The 16,879-nt window shown below is 38.7% G+C and overlaps 1 protein-coding gene across 1 annotated transcript in view; it reads right to left on the bottom strand.

Moving 5' to 3' along the window:
- Window positions 1-16,879, bottom strand: part of ptprn2 (protein tyrosine phosphatase receptor type N2) — a 260,783-nt gene that overhangs the window by 218,842 nt on the left and 25,062 nt on the right. The window contains exon 2 of the mRNA XM_084404889.1: window positions 5,176-5,226. Within this exon, the coding sequence (XP_084261015.1) occupies window positions 5,176-5,226 (51 nt within the window). The remainder of the gene's footprint in view (window positions 1-5,175; window positions 5,227-16,879) is intronic.

Below are 16,879 nucleotides of genomic sequence, written 5' to 3'. Positions count from 1 at the left end.
ACTCTGAGGTTTCGGGGGGGTCTCCTAGTTTTGCCCGGACAAAGCTGGATAGGAAGTGGCGGTATCTTGGAGCCAGATGGTCCCAGGGGCTCAGGACTGTGGGGAATGTAGGGTCCCTCTGGGACCTCTCCATGCCCAAAATCTCAAACCTTAACTCAGCTTGGCTCCTGAATTATGCCCGGTTATACATAAAGGACTTTTGTCATAAAGACACTTTAAAAATGTAAGATGTGTTTACAAATACATGCATGGAGCTTAAATATACTGTGGACAAGTATCATAGTAATTTTCATTGTGCCCACATTGAGAAATGTTAAGTTTTTTTTCATTCAGGGTTAGCTTGTGTTGGCTATAGTTTGCATGCGTTTTGTGGCGCTGTGCCATTTAAGCCCATCTTTAAAAAAAAAGTTAACAATTGTTTCTCTACAAAACAATTTATGATGTATTTATTTATAAATTAATGTAAAATGAATCACAAAACATTTATTGTTTGCAGTTCACATGCTTAATTCTTTGGCAGTCTAGCATTTCTGTAAGGCTAATGGTTTGACCTAGAGATTAGCTTTGAACGCAAGCTAATAAAACTCATCTTTCCATTTAAAGGAAAATGATATAAAATGATAAAGTACTATTTGTTCATACACAAAAAACAATACATTTATCTCTTATTTGACATAATATCAATGTAGTTACCAAAGAAATGGCTGAAAATTGCAGAAATGTGTTGATTTCTGAAGGGTCCCGAAACACCAAAGTTTTGGGGTGACTTTGTGTGAGGTACCCTGAGACAGCATGCACATGGGTGGGGCTAACTCAACATTGCCAACTGTGATTGGTATGCAATAGAAAATGCCAGGGAAGTAACAAATCACTGGATTGGTTAAAGGGTTAGTTCGCCCATTTAAGACATGAAGTTGTATGCAATCCTTACCAGCACTATAGTACATACACACTGACCCACTCTGTGGTAACCTCCCTGGTCAGAGTTCTGGCCGCTCGAAGTTTTTCAAGAAAGTATTCCCGGTTACTTTCCGGGGCCTCAAAACTCTGCGTTTTTACGTGAAAAAATTATATGCGTTTCAAAGCTTGATTAATTTATATCACAAAAAACACTCCGGGCAAAATTCATACCTCAGTTTTAATCGGCACTATTTTCTTTCCATTTCTATCAATCCGCGCTGCTGTCGACGTCAACAGTGCGCACGTTCCGATCAGCAGTTCCATAGTGTAAACACAATCGAATGACAAAGACGTAAAAAGTACAAAATTAACAATGGTGCGAACTTGTAAATTCCCAGGTTGTGACCACAAGAATGTGCCGGGATCACCGTTCAGATTCCATCGTTTTCCTGTTTCGGATATAGCTATAAGACAGCTTTGGCTGGTTGCCATCGGCTACTCTGCCGGAGCTAAAATATCCAAAATAAAGGATTTTCGTGTGTGCAGTGCTCACTTCAGCGAAGACGATTACATCCCCAACCAAGGAGGAAAAATAAAAAAAAAAGATTTTAAAGAGTTTTGCTGTACCAGTACCACAGGTAAGCTCTATTACTAACTTTATAATTACATGTCTGAACTGTACGGTTAAAAAAGCTGATGTTTAGACTCCAGTGGAAATCACGTGAAAAGAGGTCTAATATAAAAACAGTTTATAGGGATATAGGTACAATTTTGCGGGTAAGCTCTATTTACTAACTTTATGATCCCATGTCTAAACTGTAGCCTACAGTAAACAAGCTGATGTTTAGACTCCAGAGGAAATCACGTGAAAAGAGGTCTAATATAAAAACAGTATATAGGGATATAGCTTCATCTCTGTTCTCTCGCTCTCTCTCTTCCCGTTCTATCTCCATCTGATAAAGTTCGGCATCGGTATACTCCGGTTCATAAAGGTATCCCTTTGGTGTTGTGCTAAAATTACTTTCATCCTCATCTGTTCCGTCTGACATTATGCTAAAATTTGTTTCGTCATCAGAACTTTCGTAGTCAGACATGTTGTCAACGAGTCGCGCTATCAACAGCTGATCGGAACGTGCGCACTGTTGACGTTGACAGCAGCGCGGATTGATAGAAATGGAAAGAAAATAGTGCCGATTAAAACTGAGGTATGAATTTTGCCCGGAGTGTTTTTTGTGATGTAAATTAATCAAGCTTTGAAACGCATATAATTTTTTCACGTAATAACGCACAGTTTTGAGGCCCCGGAAAGTAACCGGGAATACTTTCTTGAAAAACTTCGAGCGGCCAGAACTCTGACCAGGGAGGTTACCACAGAGTGGGTCAGTGTGTATGTACTATTGTGCTGGTAAGGATTGCATACAACTTCATGTCTTAAATGGGCGAACTAACCCTTTAAAATAATAAGCAGCATAAAATATTATTTTCTCTTTTTTCTTATTTGACTTCAGAGTTGAAAGTGGGCTTAAAGGGTACATGGGCTTAATGGGTACACTTACCCTATATCTGTTTTTTATTTGTTGAACATCAATTAAATTTTTACCCTTAGATGGGTTGGGAAGTTTTTAGTATTTCCTAATTCCTAATTTCCTAGCTCTAAGAGGTCTCAGGGTGCTGAAGAGGCAGTGAAGGGGCCCATCCATTAAAAATAAACAAAGCTTGTCACTCCAAATCATTCTCACGAGACCAGCTTGTGCAACAACACAAAACCAGAGAAGGTGAAAGAAACCAAGGGGAGATAAAAGTCCCCTAACAGTCCTTGGGATTTTTTCCTTCATAAGTCCTGAGGTTTGACAGCACTCCCTGAGTGCTTGGGTTTTCACTATTCACTGCATTTGTTTAATTGTAGTGAATGACTTGGTGCCAGGCTCCAAATGTATTCCACGTCAAGAGAAAATCATCACACACAGGGTTCCAAATATAGCATCGCACAAATGAAAGAATTTAACTTTTGGATGTAATTTGACTTTTGACCAATTTTGCAGGTATCATAAACTATTGGTCAATGCACTGTCAATACATCAAACTGTGAAAATCAGAACTTTCAGCATCCGCCAATATCCATATATGACACTGACATCTTGGAGCCTGAGTCTGCGCAGTATAGAGCACGAAGTGTAGCCGCGGTATCAAGTCCCTGGACACACTTGTGCAGAATTGGCTAGTGCAGTTTACTGCAGAACAACTCATTATGTCGGTGTGAAATAAACAGTTATGGAAATGTAGAAATTAAAGTTAAAGCTCCAATCTCCTCCCGAAGATCATGAATAAAGTCTGTTAGTGCCTCAATGGTGCCTGTCAATCATGACGTCACACCCCCGTTTTTATAGCATCAAATCAAAACTAACTAAAACCAAACCTAATTTTAAAAAATGAACTTACATCAGCGTGATAAAAACTACATAAAAAGACAGAAACCATCTTTGGAAAAAAATATTTGAAGTGTAATTTGATTGTTTAGTTTTTCTTACGTACCATTACATTACATTGAGAGGGTGGGGTTTATAACCTATACTGCTTCCAGCCACCTGGGGGTGATCAAAACATTTTGGCTTCACTTTTCAGGACTTGTGCGGCACACTTGTTGATGACGTGTTTACTTGCACAGGGAGAGACAATGGGTGTTTCTCAAACGGAAAGCTGCATGTATCGGCTGCCATGTCATCAAATGTCGCTGAAGGCCATCTCAATTTGAACGATCCTTGGAAGGCAGCCTCCATTTCATGTCCTTCATTCGGCCTGTTTTGAAGAATGAATCGTATGTATCCTTCGTGGTCTAAAATCACCATTGCTTACATTGTACACCAATGTAAGCCACTGGGAGACCACAGACAACTGTCATTCACTGTATTGCATTAATTGAAAGCTAGTTAATATAAAATTTGTAATAAAGTATTTTTCCAAAATTAAGTTTTAATAGTATTTTCGTGCCATGGACGTGGGGGCGGGAACATGTGTGGCATAGCCATGCACTCTTACTGGACCGCCTCATTCTAGCGTTTAATTGCTGAGGAGGAAACTAGCCTACAAGCCTACTAGGAAGGACGCAGTCTCGGTAGGATGCAGCCGTCCGTTTGAGAAACACCCAAAATGTCTCTCACATGAAATCACAGCAATATTACACTACAATCATCCAATGATCCAATCAATTCCCAATGGACAAAATCAAGTGCCGCCCTAAATTTTTTCTTGTTCAAGAAGCCGTTACACTTGCACATACATCACAGTAGGGAAGAAAAGACTATAGCAACTTCCATTTCATGCCAACTTTCAGCACTAGATGTTGAGAAGACACCATTTACAATAGAATAGAACGGGATGGAAATTTGTCTGGCTCACCAAAAAACACTTTTTGGATTACTTGATAATCATGAAACCACAAAGCCAAGAAGAGTAGAATTTCAATGCTGAAGCTCAAGTCTAACAAAACGACCTGCAATCAGGTGGCACAAGGTAAATCTCATCTTTCTGACAGCTAAACCTTGATTGGATCTTTTCACCTGCTTGCACTTAAAAGGACTTGACTTGAAAGGTCTTCTTCGCAGCCAAGTCCCCATTCAGTCCCTCACTTTCTCTCTTAAGGCTTCAAAGACATTGATTTGCAATATGAGAAATGTTGATAGCTAGTCCTACACAGTTACTGCCTGGCCTTATTTCATAATATGGACAATCCAGCCTGTAGCCTATATTCACTACAATAGGCTACTACCGTCCATATCCATCCCCATTCAAGTTTTCCTTATTTCCGAGATTAAATGAGAAGCACTGTCTTGCTTTCCAAAGATACAATTACATTCCATCAGTGCAGATAAGGCTGGTTGAATTTCACAATTTAGCCTAATTAAAACAGAATTTCAAAATAAACTTTGATTAGATTGTATTAAACAAATAAATAGGATACTGTTAATAAAAATAAAAAAACTTCTCAATAATAGCACACTGAGTGCACACACAAACCATTTACTTCCATCTCTGAACTTTATTTTTGTGACATTTATGTTTTGCAGTTTTTAAAGTGTCAGTATGTTAAGAGAAAATATTCCCCACCAAAAAAATCTTAACATGAGATCATAAAAAAAAGATAGAAAGATAGTTACACTCTGTGCAGCTCATTGTAGGTAGTAGAGTGACAGCTCGTTTTGGAAGAGACTTTATCTATTTTTTGCAGTTCAAATTAAAAGAATACTTAGTGCAAAATGTAATCTTTTTACGACTCACCGTTGATGCAGACTTCATATGACTCACATACCACATCTTCAAACAGACAACCTGTGAAAAAATAAAAAATAAAATCATCATTGGAATGGAAAGCCATAGTGAAAAGTGTGAGGGAATTCATAAAAACGGTTTGTTCAGCCCCTCAGTTTTCTGCTGATCAGTATTTGGAATGCAACCCGCAAATAATCAGCCATGTATGACTTCTAATTAGCAGGACTTCTAATTTGTGCAGTAAACAACCATTGAAATAACCTTATTTTTGAAGAAAAAAAACGCTTTGGTGCAACACTAGATGGCTGTCACTTTTAGCGCATGCAACAACATGATTGCGAGTGTGATATTGTTTCCAGTAGCTATACAATAGTTCAATAAACAAGTTAGTATTGAGTAACTTACATTTTATAAGCAATATCATCAATCTATTTTGCTTCACCAGCGCAAAAAGTATTCTCGTCGCTTGATAAACAAGGTTGAGCCACTGTAGTCACTTGGACTATTTTAACGATGTCTTTACTAACCTTTCTGGGCCGGCAGATGCAATTACCTAGCAGCCTATGAAGGAGTGAGCCAGCTCTCAGATTTCATCAAAAATATCTTAATTTGTGTTCCGAAGATGAGCGAAAGTCTTACGGGGTTGGAACAACATGAGGGTGAGTAATTACTGACAGAATTTTCATTTTTGGGTGAACTAACCCTTTAATGGTTCAGTGCTAAGAGCAGCTCTTGATTCTATTCATTGACCTCAATATAGAGTCATTCAATAATTCAGAAATAACTAAAAAAGAAAATGACAAAAAGTTTTTGTAATTATAGAGAACATCATTTCTAGAGAGATGAGGTAGGATTAGATGCGAACACACTCAACACAGACTGCTGAGGCTGAACCGACCAGAACATAAAATGTGACACAAAACAGTTTGCTGTCTCCATGGAGACAGGACTGAAAGGGAGCTCTTAGGTGACAAGAGGAAAGATTACAAAGCTTTGTACATGTGCCAATGTGTGTGTGTCCATGCACATGGCCAAGGGACTCTTTAGCAGCTGTCCTTTGATAAAGCACAAGGGAAAGACAAATGTCCCTGACGGGGAGAGAGAGAGAGAGAGAGAGAGAGAGAGCGAGAGAGAGTGAGCGAAAATCAGAGCTCTCATTTTGCCTTTCCCTTTTTCATTACCACATACATTTATTACATTGTTCACAGTAGAGAAATGTTTCATTTTTTCCTCCTTTCTCAAGCCTCTGAGATGACTTTATAACCTACACATTTGCTTTATTATCCGTCTTTCTCTTTTCCTGTCTGTATGCCCTCACAGCTGTCATTAGTGTAAAAATAATAATTCATAAAAGAGCCAAGGTTCATGTCACTATTGCCGACCCAAAAATGAAGAATCAACAAACTAGAGCAAAATAAAGTCTGCGAAACACCAATCTACTCAGAAAATCATCCTAAAAGATATTAGAGTTGAAGTGAAGTGCAGCTATTGGCATGCTGAATCAGAAAGCTGGCTGTAATAAATGGCCTGTCAATGGTGGGGGGAGAGTCAGGGGAAGATTCTATTAAACATGAAGACAGTCCCACACTAAACTCTGCTCTACACACTGTTTAAAGCTCTGTAATTACTCCTGGGCACTCAAGTCTTATCAAACCACTCAGCCTCTTTTATTAGAACTTGTCAGAATTCTCATCAGCATTCCATATTAATTACCCCCGTTCCTCACACCGACGTCTGTCTGGATAAAGCGCGTTCTGCCTGCTCCTAGCTCCTAAATCAGGTCGACAAAACCATTTGTTATCTCGGAAGAGTGTCCACTCACGCAGGCCGGCCTGTGCTTGTTGGCTCCTGAGGTTGACTAAAAGGAAACATAATTAAACAGTAATAGCTTTTTTTTCTTTTCTTTTTTTCTTCATCATAGGGAAGACAAGGGTCTCCCATCGCACAGCGCACTAAAGAGAAACACTTTGGCAATAGATTACCATGTTCCACACTTGTTTTGTGCATGTTAGAAATTGTCAGTAACAATACTATATAATGAGAAGACAATATGTAAGGTATCATTATTTTTTGGGGTGATTATGACTAAATAAACCCAGACAAGATTATCAAGGTATTATAACATAATTAAAGCTTTTGCTAAGAAAACAAATGTCCAGACCATGTACAAATTTTTTCACTTTCACTACAAACGATACATGAGACGCAAGCCACAAGGGACATGCATTTTGAGAAATTGAGCCCTCCCTCGATATTGGGTCTACATCAACTGTCTACTGCATAATAAAACAAAAAGTATTTTTCATATACATTTTTCCCATTGGAATAAAAAGTTTAAAAAGCTATAAGCAATGAACCAAATCAACCAGCTATAAGGTGAATCACAACATTACAAACTGATGCACAAAGTATTTGAAAATCTGTGAAAAGACAAAGGTACAAGACTGTGTGCTTAATGAGGGAATAAACTACAATTCTTTGAAGCCTTGTGAATGATTGATGAAATGTTGATTATATATACTGAAAATATATATTGTTTATTGCAAGATATGCATACAAATTAGGTATAAATATATTTAGAGTATAGGGAGAATGACTCTATTACATCAATCGCAGTTCTTCATGGGAGTGGGCGGGCACTTAAGAGTTGTCTTGGTGCAATTTGTTTGTTTAAATCCTCTGGATGGAGAGTTTTCGCAAAATCATGGGTAATGCAGTTTTTCATCAGGAACTTCACTGTTAAAGGGATAGTTCACTTTGAAATTAAATTTTGGTATGTTTTAGCTTACCTCAAGGGCATCCAAGATGTAGGTGTCTTTTTTTCCGCAGTAGTTTCAATTTTGATATTTTTAGGTCAAACCATTCTTGTCTGACAGTCATATCATGCAGGTCTATGGTCACCACCTCAAAGAGCATGCACAGAGTCCAAATTAAAACAATTCCCCATCGTCCAAATTAAACAATTCCCCATCGTAAGTACACATTGATGGCCTAAGACACGAAACGAGCGGTTTGTGTGAGAAAACGAACAGTATTTATATAGTTCGTTTTCTCACACAAACCGCTCGTTTCGTGTCTTAGGCCATCAATGTGTACTTACGATGGGGAATTGTTTAATTTGGACGATGGGGAATTGTTTAATTTGGACGATGGAGAATTGTTTTAATTTGGACTCTGTGCATGCTCTTTGAGGTGGTGACCATAGACCTGCATGATATGACTGTCAGACAAGAATGGTTTGACCTAAAAATATCAAAATTGAAACTACTGCGGAAAAAAAGACACCTACATCTTGGATGCCCTTGAGGTAAGCTAAAACATACCAAAATTTAATTTCAAAGTGAACTATCCCTTTAAAGTCGGCATGAAATGAAAGCTGTGATAGTCTTTTCCTCCTATTGTGACGTATATCCGAGCAAAATGGCTTGTAGAATGAGAATTTTTTTTAGGGCAGGACTTGAGTTTGTCCATCAGGAATTGGTTGGATTGTTAGATTATTGTGGTTTGCTATTGGTGTAATCTCATGTGAGTGACAGGCTTTCTCGTTTTCGTGTCATTAAACACGTTATCAGAGAAGAGATGTCAAGAGGGAGGGAAAGTTATTTTGATTATAATAATGCACAGTTAAATCATATAATAAAAATAAGAATTGTCCATTTTGATTTCATGGTGAATTTAAACAAGTTTATACTGATGATTAACAACTTCATGGCTCACAGTAGGTCTGTCCATAAAGGTTTAAGTTATTGTTAAAAAACCAATTCCCCTGGAGAAAATTTATATGATTTTTTACCTCCAGAACTTGACTGCTGACTTTCAACATCATGCTTTCAGACATGACTGTTGCAGTAATTTAGGAGGAGCTGTTTGTCGATTTAAAGTATTCATAAAACACAAGTTTCAATGGAGATGACAAACCCTGAGATGCCAATTGCATCAGCACGGTGTCACACAGAAAGAGCAAAATAAATTTTAAACAAACATTTAATTAATTCTACAGTTATCTTTGTCTAGCAAGCAACACTCTAGTACAGATTACCTTTTGTGCTTGAGTCTGATGAAAATTTCCTTCTTACTCTGAGCCATAGGAAGCACACCAGGTGCTGAGTACATCTGAGTCTTTACCCCTCCCATAGAAAGATGCTTTGACTGAAGCCTACAGGCTGACATCTTTATGAAGAATCCATTTTAACCCACCCACCACTCACACAGTGCCTCATTTCCCCAGAGCTTCAGTCTTTGAGGATGAACAACAACAGCAGTGTATGTGAAGCCTCATTCTATGGTGATTAAAGCAAGCCTGCAGAACTGCATACTGAATGATGATGGCATGAATTAGGGTTGGAAGATTTATACACACTTACATGTCTTTTATGGATATCCAATGCCTTTTAATGCTAAATAATTGTTTATATGCATGACTCTGGTGCGAAAAAAAATAAAATAAATTGCATTACATACTAATTCTACCATATTAACTACATGTGGTGTGGAAATGGATTTTGGTGAGGTTAAAAATAACCAGTGCCAAGTGACCTGAATTCTGAAAAATTAATTCACATCACTATGATCCATGGAGGATAGGGGATTCTATTCACTTATGACTATACTTGTTTAATCAATTTTCTCCTCGTATCATTGTAGACATTGTAGATGTAAATTAAACTGCTATATAATTACAAATTCTGTAATTCTCAGCATATTTACGACGTGGTAGCACTATTGGTATGAATATGACATTCATCAACCAACAGCTTGTTGCGCTCTAGAAATATTTAATAAGTGGAACATTATATAGTCTACTATATTTATGAAAGTGTTGAATATATGTTCCTTATACCATTTTATTGTAAATAAAAATCATTGTATGACTTACTGCATGAAGTACCAAAAATATTCACATGGATTATTCAGGTCCACATACAGTATGTTAATATGTTATAATTACCCACTCTAATATTTGTACATTCTTTAACACTAAAAGATGACTTGAATTTTAAGCATAAAATCATTTTGAACTTGAGCTTCGGACAAGCAGTGGTCATGAATGACGACTACAGGTAAAAATGTCATGGATCCTTTGGAATTATATGGATTTCTTCTTGAACCACACAAGCAATAAAAGCATACTCTTTGTGTTTTAGTTTGTTATAAAACTTTCTTCATTCAGTACTATGTTATGGATTAGGGTCAGATCTAAGGAGCTACTGATGTTGATATCCAAAATGATTTATAAACTCAATCTGAGAAATGCTATATTGCTTTAAATATGCAAAAATTCTTAAATAGTTCAAGAAAGAGTCTAGATGTTTTATTCTACCAACAAGTAGAAGCCGACCTGTCATCTTTCAGGGTCACTTCATCCTGACGATCCTTCAAATTTGGCCAATGAATATACGAAAGGGTACATATTTTTACAATAGCCTAAGTTACAAATATCCTCCCTTTAGGGGTTGATAAAGTACAAAGGTGTCTCTTTTAAGGTACTACCCTAGTGACAAGCTGCTGTACCCTCAATTTTTTTATATCCTCACTGGAGGAATGATATGTAACAGTTCAGGTGTGTACCAATCATACAAAACATTTAATTAAGAGATGCTATCTCTTCTCTTTCTTACATCAATCGTGACATATGCCAAGGACACAACTCTCTCATTCTTCAACCTTATGTTGGCTTGTTTTCGGATTCACACTGTCCCTTGGTGTACCTTACTGAATGAGCTTTTAGGTAAAGCAAAGATGCATATAAAGAAAAGACAGAAAAGGAGAGAGGAAGGGGCTGCAGAGAGAGGAAAAGGGGAAATGAGAGTGGAATGGAAAAGAAGCAGTGTTGTTTGCAGCTGCATACTCTGCCACACAGACAGGGTACATGACCTCAGTGCAAATTAATAGCGCATCTTGAATAGGAGAGTTTTGTGCTCACTGAGTCTCATTAAAAGCCACCTCAGTCAAGGTGAAGGCAAAAAAAAAAACAAAAAAAAAACATTTAATAACACAATGAAAAGCGAGAACAAAAAGTCACAGCTAAAAAAACATTTTTTAAAGATACACTATGTAAATTTTTTGGTTCAAAATGAACAAAATTTAAATATTAAGACAATACATTATCAATCCTTCTCCCAAACCAAGTTTTTGTCTTACCCTGATTCACTATGGTAAGCCTATTATAAGTGTTATATTTTAGACCTGTCGGACCATGTAAAAATAAATTGTGTACATACTGTACGTCACTCGTCTTGTCATTTCTATAAACAGAGAAAAGTTGCTCCTGCTACTTAGCTGCATGTATGGTGTGGAAGTGTCATAGGTTATTTGTCACAACAAGTGAGAAAGGTTGATCAGCTAAATCTCAAACCTCAGAGGAAACACCCATTTTAAACAAACACAGAACAGAGGAGAGTCTACTGGCAAAAAGAGAGAACGCAACAGAGGATAGCGAGACGAGAGGGATTTGAAATGTTATTGAAGTACACAGAGATGCGTTTTTATTACTCAACATGTGAGTAAGGTATTTATTGAACAGATACATTTCCATATAGCTCTCTAGTGTTCATTGTATTCATTGTTACTGAAAGAACCAGTGGCAGGAGTTCTTGCAGAGACTTGTTCCTTGGAGAACTGCCCTGGTTGTTTCTTGTTTTGCTTTTTAAGGTGTTGATTGTAAAGAATGTGTACTAGAGAGAACACTGACACCCTGAACCAGGATCCATCACTGATGACAACCACAGCAGAACATTAAAAAGTTTAGTGGTGACAAATTATAACAGTTCAATTATAACACTACCAGAATGAAACTCCCAATTGACAATTATTTTGTATTATACGTATTTGCAAATCATGCATATATTTAATTCTCAAAAGAAAATCAGAAAATGATATAGAGTGAGCATTAATAAATAGTAATATAAGCCCTCTATCCTCAAAAGAGGATAATTACTTAATTAAGAATCAATTATATCAATCGGCAAACAATACTCCCAATAAGTCAGGTCCTTCTACTTTTTTATGTTTTAGTATATAAAAAAGTAAGCAGTTTTTTTTTACATTTGTACTTATAAATTTAGTTAAATTTAAACTGGAGTGATAGTTAATCAGGGTCTCTTTAACTCTTTAAATCTTTATGATGATTTATGCATTTCTTCCACCCTTAGTCAGAACCACGTTATTTAAATATTTGCTTTAATTTTTCTTTGGTTATGAATTTCCTAAAAAGTGGTGACCCAAAAGGATACAAACAAGCGGCAACCTCCCCGTCTCTCACTTGAAACCAACACGGAAGTGAGTTAAACTGCAATTCGGTGACTGGCCGCTTGAGGCTGTTGTCAGAAGTGAGTCAAATCTGTATCTCCCCCATGTTAAAATGCCAAATTTTACAGCAGAAAAAAACGTGTTTAAAGCCTGGTGTCTATATGTGGATTTGGTCTATACAGCTAATTTTGCCCTTCATAACAACTGTGAGGGGGGTGAATTATTTTATAACTCGTCCGTTTAGTTGATTCATATTTAAATTTAAGGGTGTGGCCAAGCCACTTGAGTGACAGATGGATTGCCGCTGTCAGTGCTAGCCGTTTGTCTGCTGTTATTAGCCGTCACTTCACCTCAGCAATGTTAGCTGCTGAACTTGCCATCTCTGCAGTGTTTGTGCTTTTTTTCGGGATTATTATTTCATACTTTGGTAACGTTACAAAGCCCACGTATTTGGATTCCGTCGTTATCGTTCGAGAGAACAACCAGCGCTGTATTTCAGTTGTTTTCCTCTGTGAACATGCACTAATGGATGTCTGACAATTTCGTTGCTTTTTGGGGTTTTCAAATTTAAAACGTCAATAAATGCTCGTTCGTTCTGCTCCCATGGAACAGATGGATTATAATATGCTTATGTAAGTTACCGTCAGATGAAATCATGCGGGCGTCGGCGCTTTCTCCGTCCGTGAATGAGCGCGGATTTTCTAGCGCATTTACTTGCACTTCAAAGGCAATATATCTATGGTTTAACGGTTAAACCATAACCCATTTGAGAGACGGCCAACATCAGAATTTAAAATGGACTGAAGCTCTCTACGAACTTGAGCGATGCCGCGCTGACGGACCATGAAAGAGTGACGGACATGTATGCACATAAAGCACTGTCACACACAAACACTCTCGAAGTAATACACAGTCTCACTTGTAGCCATGTCTTTTAACTATTATAATATTTCGAAGGGCAAAAATAGGAACGTTTAATTGGCTTTACATCATCAGCTAACTCGATCACGTCGAGCTAGGTGATTTCAGATAGCCAGGCTCCTCAGCTCCACTCACGCCCCGCCTGTTTGTCTATTTTCTGTATTCCGGGAGTGACGCCAGGCCAAGATGGCGACGGCCGGCTCCGCCCACTTTAGGCTTCAAAAATGCTCTTCAGAAACCTACGGGTGACGTCACGGACACTACGTCCATATTTTTTTACAGTCTATGGATACAAAGCAATCTTAAAAAAACAAAACAGTATAAAAACAATTGCACATGTAAATTTCCTTGGTAACTGAAGCAAATAAACACAATAAGGACAATTCTCTATGGGAGTTCAAACTGATTAAATTGCTGCTAGTGGGCATGTACACAGAGCATCGCCTTTTCTTGATGAGTATGAAACTGCATGAACATTATACTCGTCTTCAAATGTTTAAACTTGTTCTGCAGAATAGGTTGAATTAAAGCAAACACTTCTGAGAGAAATTCATGCATTTCTCCATATATATATATATATATACACATACACAGTGGGCCCTATCTTGCACCCAGCGCAATTGACTTTGTACACCGACGCATGTATCATTCCTATTTTGCACCCGACGCACAGCGGACTTTTCCCTCGACAGACGCACGTCGGTAAATTAGAATGAACTTGCGCTCCTGAGGGCGGTTCAGCGAAAAGAGTAGGCGTCTTCCGGTGCAAACGTTCCCTGATGCTATTTTGCAGTTCCAGAAAACAATTCCACCACAGACCAGGAAAAACCTACTCTAAAGTCAGTGGTGGTTATTCAGATGCTATTTTAAGGGTGCATGCTTGGCCATAATGTAGCGTGTGCACAACACGCATACACTTTGCTTCTCTCATCTACACAGACGCAGCAGTTGCCATTTTTGCAAACCATACATAATTACAAGGAAAAATATTCCACACGAGGGAAATCATTGTGGTGTCCATGAAGATGTGAAAAAATAGGCATAAATCTAGCTTACACATTTACCCAAATTATTATACGCCTGTTTAACCGAAGCTTATTTGGGTGGGTTTCTCCCATCCCCATACAATGTCACTTCTCTGTCTTTTACAGCCCTGACGAGAACGTCAGTCTCCTCGGCTGTGAACCGCTCCTGGCGTGCGCCTGGCAAATCCGCCGTTATAATAGCAACCCGCCATGGAACAATCGCGCCTGCTGAGATGACACTCTGATTGGTTTACTTCACGTTACGCCCAAACCATACCTATGAGTAATGTAGCAGCTACTTCAGACCAACCCATTTTAGATTTGCGAGATCCGCCCACAAAGTTACTTGCGTTTCGCGTTTGATACTTGCGTTTCAGATCGTTAAAATAGGGCCCAGTATCTCACGAAAGTGAGTACATCCCTCACATTTCAGCAAACATTTTAGTATATCTTCTCAAGGGACAATACTATAGAAATGAAACTTGGATATATTTTAGAGTAGTCATTGTACTGTTTGTATAGCAGTATATATTTATTGTCCTATAAAAATAACTCAACATACAGCCATTATTGTCAAAATAGCTGGCAACAAAAGTGACAACACCCTAAGTGAACGTCAAAACTGTGTCCAAAGTGTCAATATTTTGTGTGAGCACCATTGTTATCTAGCACTGCCTTAATCCTCCTAGGCATGGAATTCACCAAAGCTGCACAGGTTGTTGCTGTGATCCTCTTCCACTCCTCCATGATGACATCATGGAGCTGCTGGCTGTTAGACACATGGCACTTCTCCACCTTCCGCTTGAGGATTCCCCACAGGTGCTCAATAGGGTTCAGGTCTGGAGAAATATTTGGCCACTCCATCACCTTCAGCTTCCTCAGCAAGGCAGTTGTCATCTTGGCTGTGTGTTTGGGGTCGATATCATGCCATTCGGCACAGTTTCTAAAGGGAGGACATCATGTTCTGCTTAAGAATATCACAGTACATGTTGGAATCCATGTTTTCCTCAATGAAGCTCAGCTCCCCAGTACCAGGAGCACTCATGCAGCCCCAGACCATGATGCTACCACCACTATGCTTGACTGTAGGCAAGACACAATTTTCTTGGTACTCCTTACCAGGGCGTCGCCACACATGCTGGACACCATCTGAGCCAAACAAGTTTATCTTAGTGTCATCAGACCACAGGACATAATTCCAGTAATTCAAGCTCTTGGACAGGTTGCTTTCAGCAAACTGTTTGCGGACTTTCTTGTGAGCCAGCTTCAGAAGAGGTTTCCTTCTGGGATGATGGCCATGCAAACCAACTTGTTGCAGTGTGCGGTGTATGGTCTTAGCACTGACAAGCTGACCTTCCTCTTCCGCAACCTCTAAAGCAATGTTAGCAGAACTCATGCGTCTGTTTTTAGAAGTCAGCTTCTGCACCTGACGGACAGCACGAGGACACAACTTCTTTGATTGCCCCTTGCGAGGCCTGGTATGAGTGGAACCCGTCTTGGAAAACCTCTGTAAAAACCCTCAGTTTCAGGGTGTTACCAATCTTCTTATAGCCTAGGTCAACTTTGTGGAGAACAACAATTCTAATTCTCAAATCCTTAGAGAGATTTTTGCCATGAGGTGCCATGTTGAACATCCAGTGGTCAGTATGAGATAACTGTACTCAAAGCACACATTTTAACTACTCTAATACAAGATACAACAGTTTGTATGGTCCTGTCAAGCAGACAAAAACATGAACATGATGAATAGGACATGATGCTTTGCATGGTTAAACGACATACAGCTATTATCACCTAGGGTGTACTCACTTTTATTGCCAGCTATTTTGACAATAATGGCTGTATGTTTAGTTATTTTCAGAGGACAGTAAATATACTGCTATACAAGCAGCACATTGACTACTCTAAAATATATCCAAGTTTCATTTGGTATTGTCCCTTGAGTAGATATACCTTTTGTGAGATACTATATACATACATACTATATACATACTACACTGCTCACAAAAATTAAAGGAACACTTTTTTATTTGGCCCTGGCATTAAATCAATTAAACCTGTCTGATAATTTTCTTGTTGGCTAAGCAGCTGAGGGCATCGTTAATCACTTTCAGCTGTATTGGTGTTCATGGACTTAACAACAGGTGCACTACAGTGGCAACAATGAGAAAACCCTCAAAACAGGACTGGTTTTACATGTGGAGGTCATTTCAAGTTTCTCCCTCTTGATCTTTTTTGGCTGGTTTTCCACTCGTGCTGGTTTTGGCTTGAGTAATTATCTCTACTGGCAGTATGAGGCGATTCCTTAACCCTACAGAAGTTGCACAGGTTGTCCAACTTCTCCAGGATGGCACATCCACACGTGCTGCAGCAAGAAGGTTTAATGTGTCTCCCAGCACAATCTCCAGAACATGGAGGAGATTTCAGGAGACTGGTGGTTATTCTCGGAGAGCTGGACAGGGCCGTAGAAGGTCCTCAACCCATCAGCAGGACCGATACCTGCTCCTTTGTGCAAGGCG

The sequence above is a fragment of the Rutilus rutilus genome (genome assembly GCF_951802725.1).
Source record: "Rutilus rutilus genome assembly, chromosome: 3".
Taxonomy (NCBI): domain Eukaryota; kingdom Metazoa; phylum Chordata; class Actinopteri; order Cypriniformes; family Leuciscidae; genus Rutilus; species Rutilus rutilus.
Note: the sequence above shows the minus strand (reverse complement) of the source record. Positions and strands in the feature narration are given on the sequence as shown.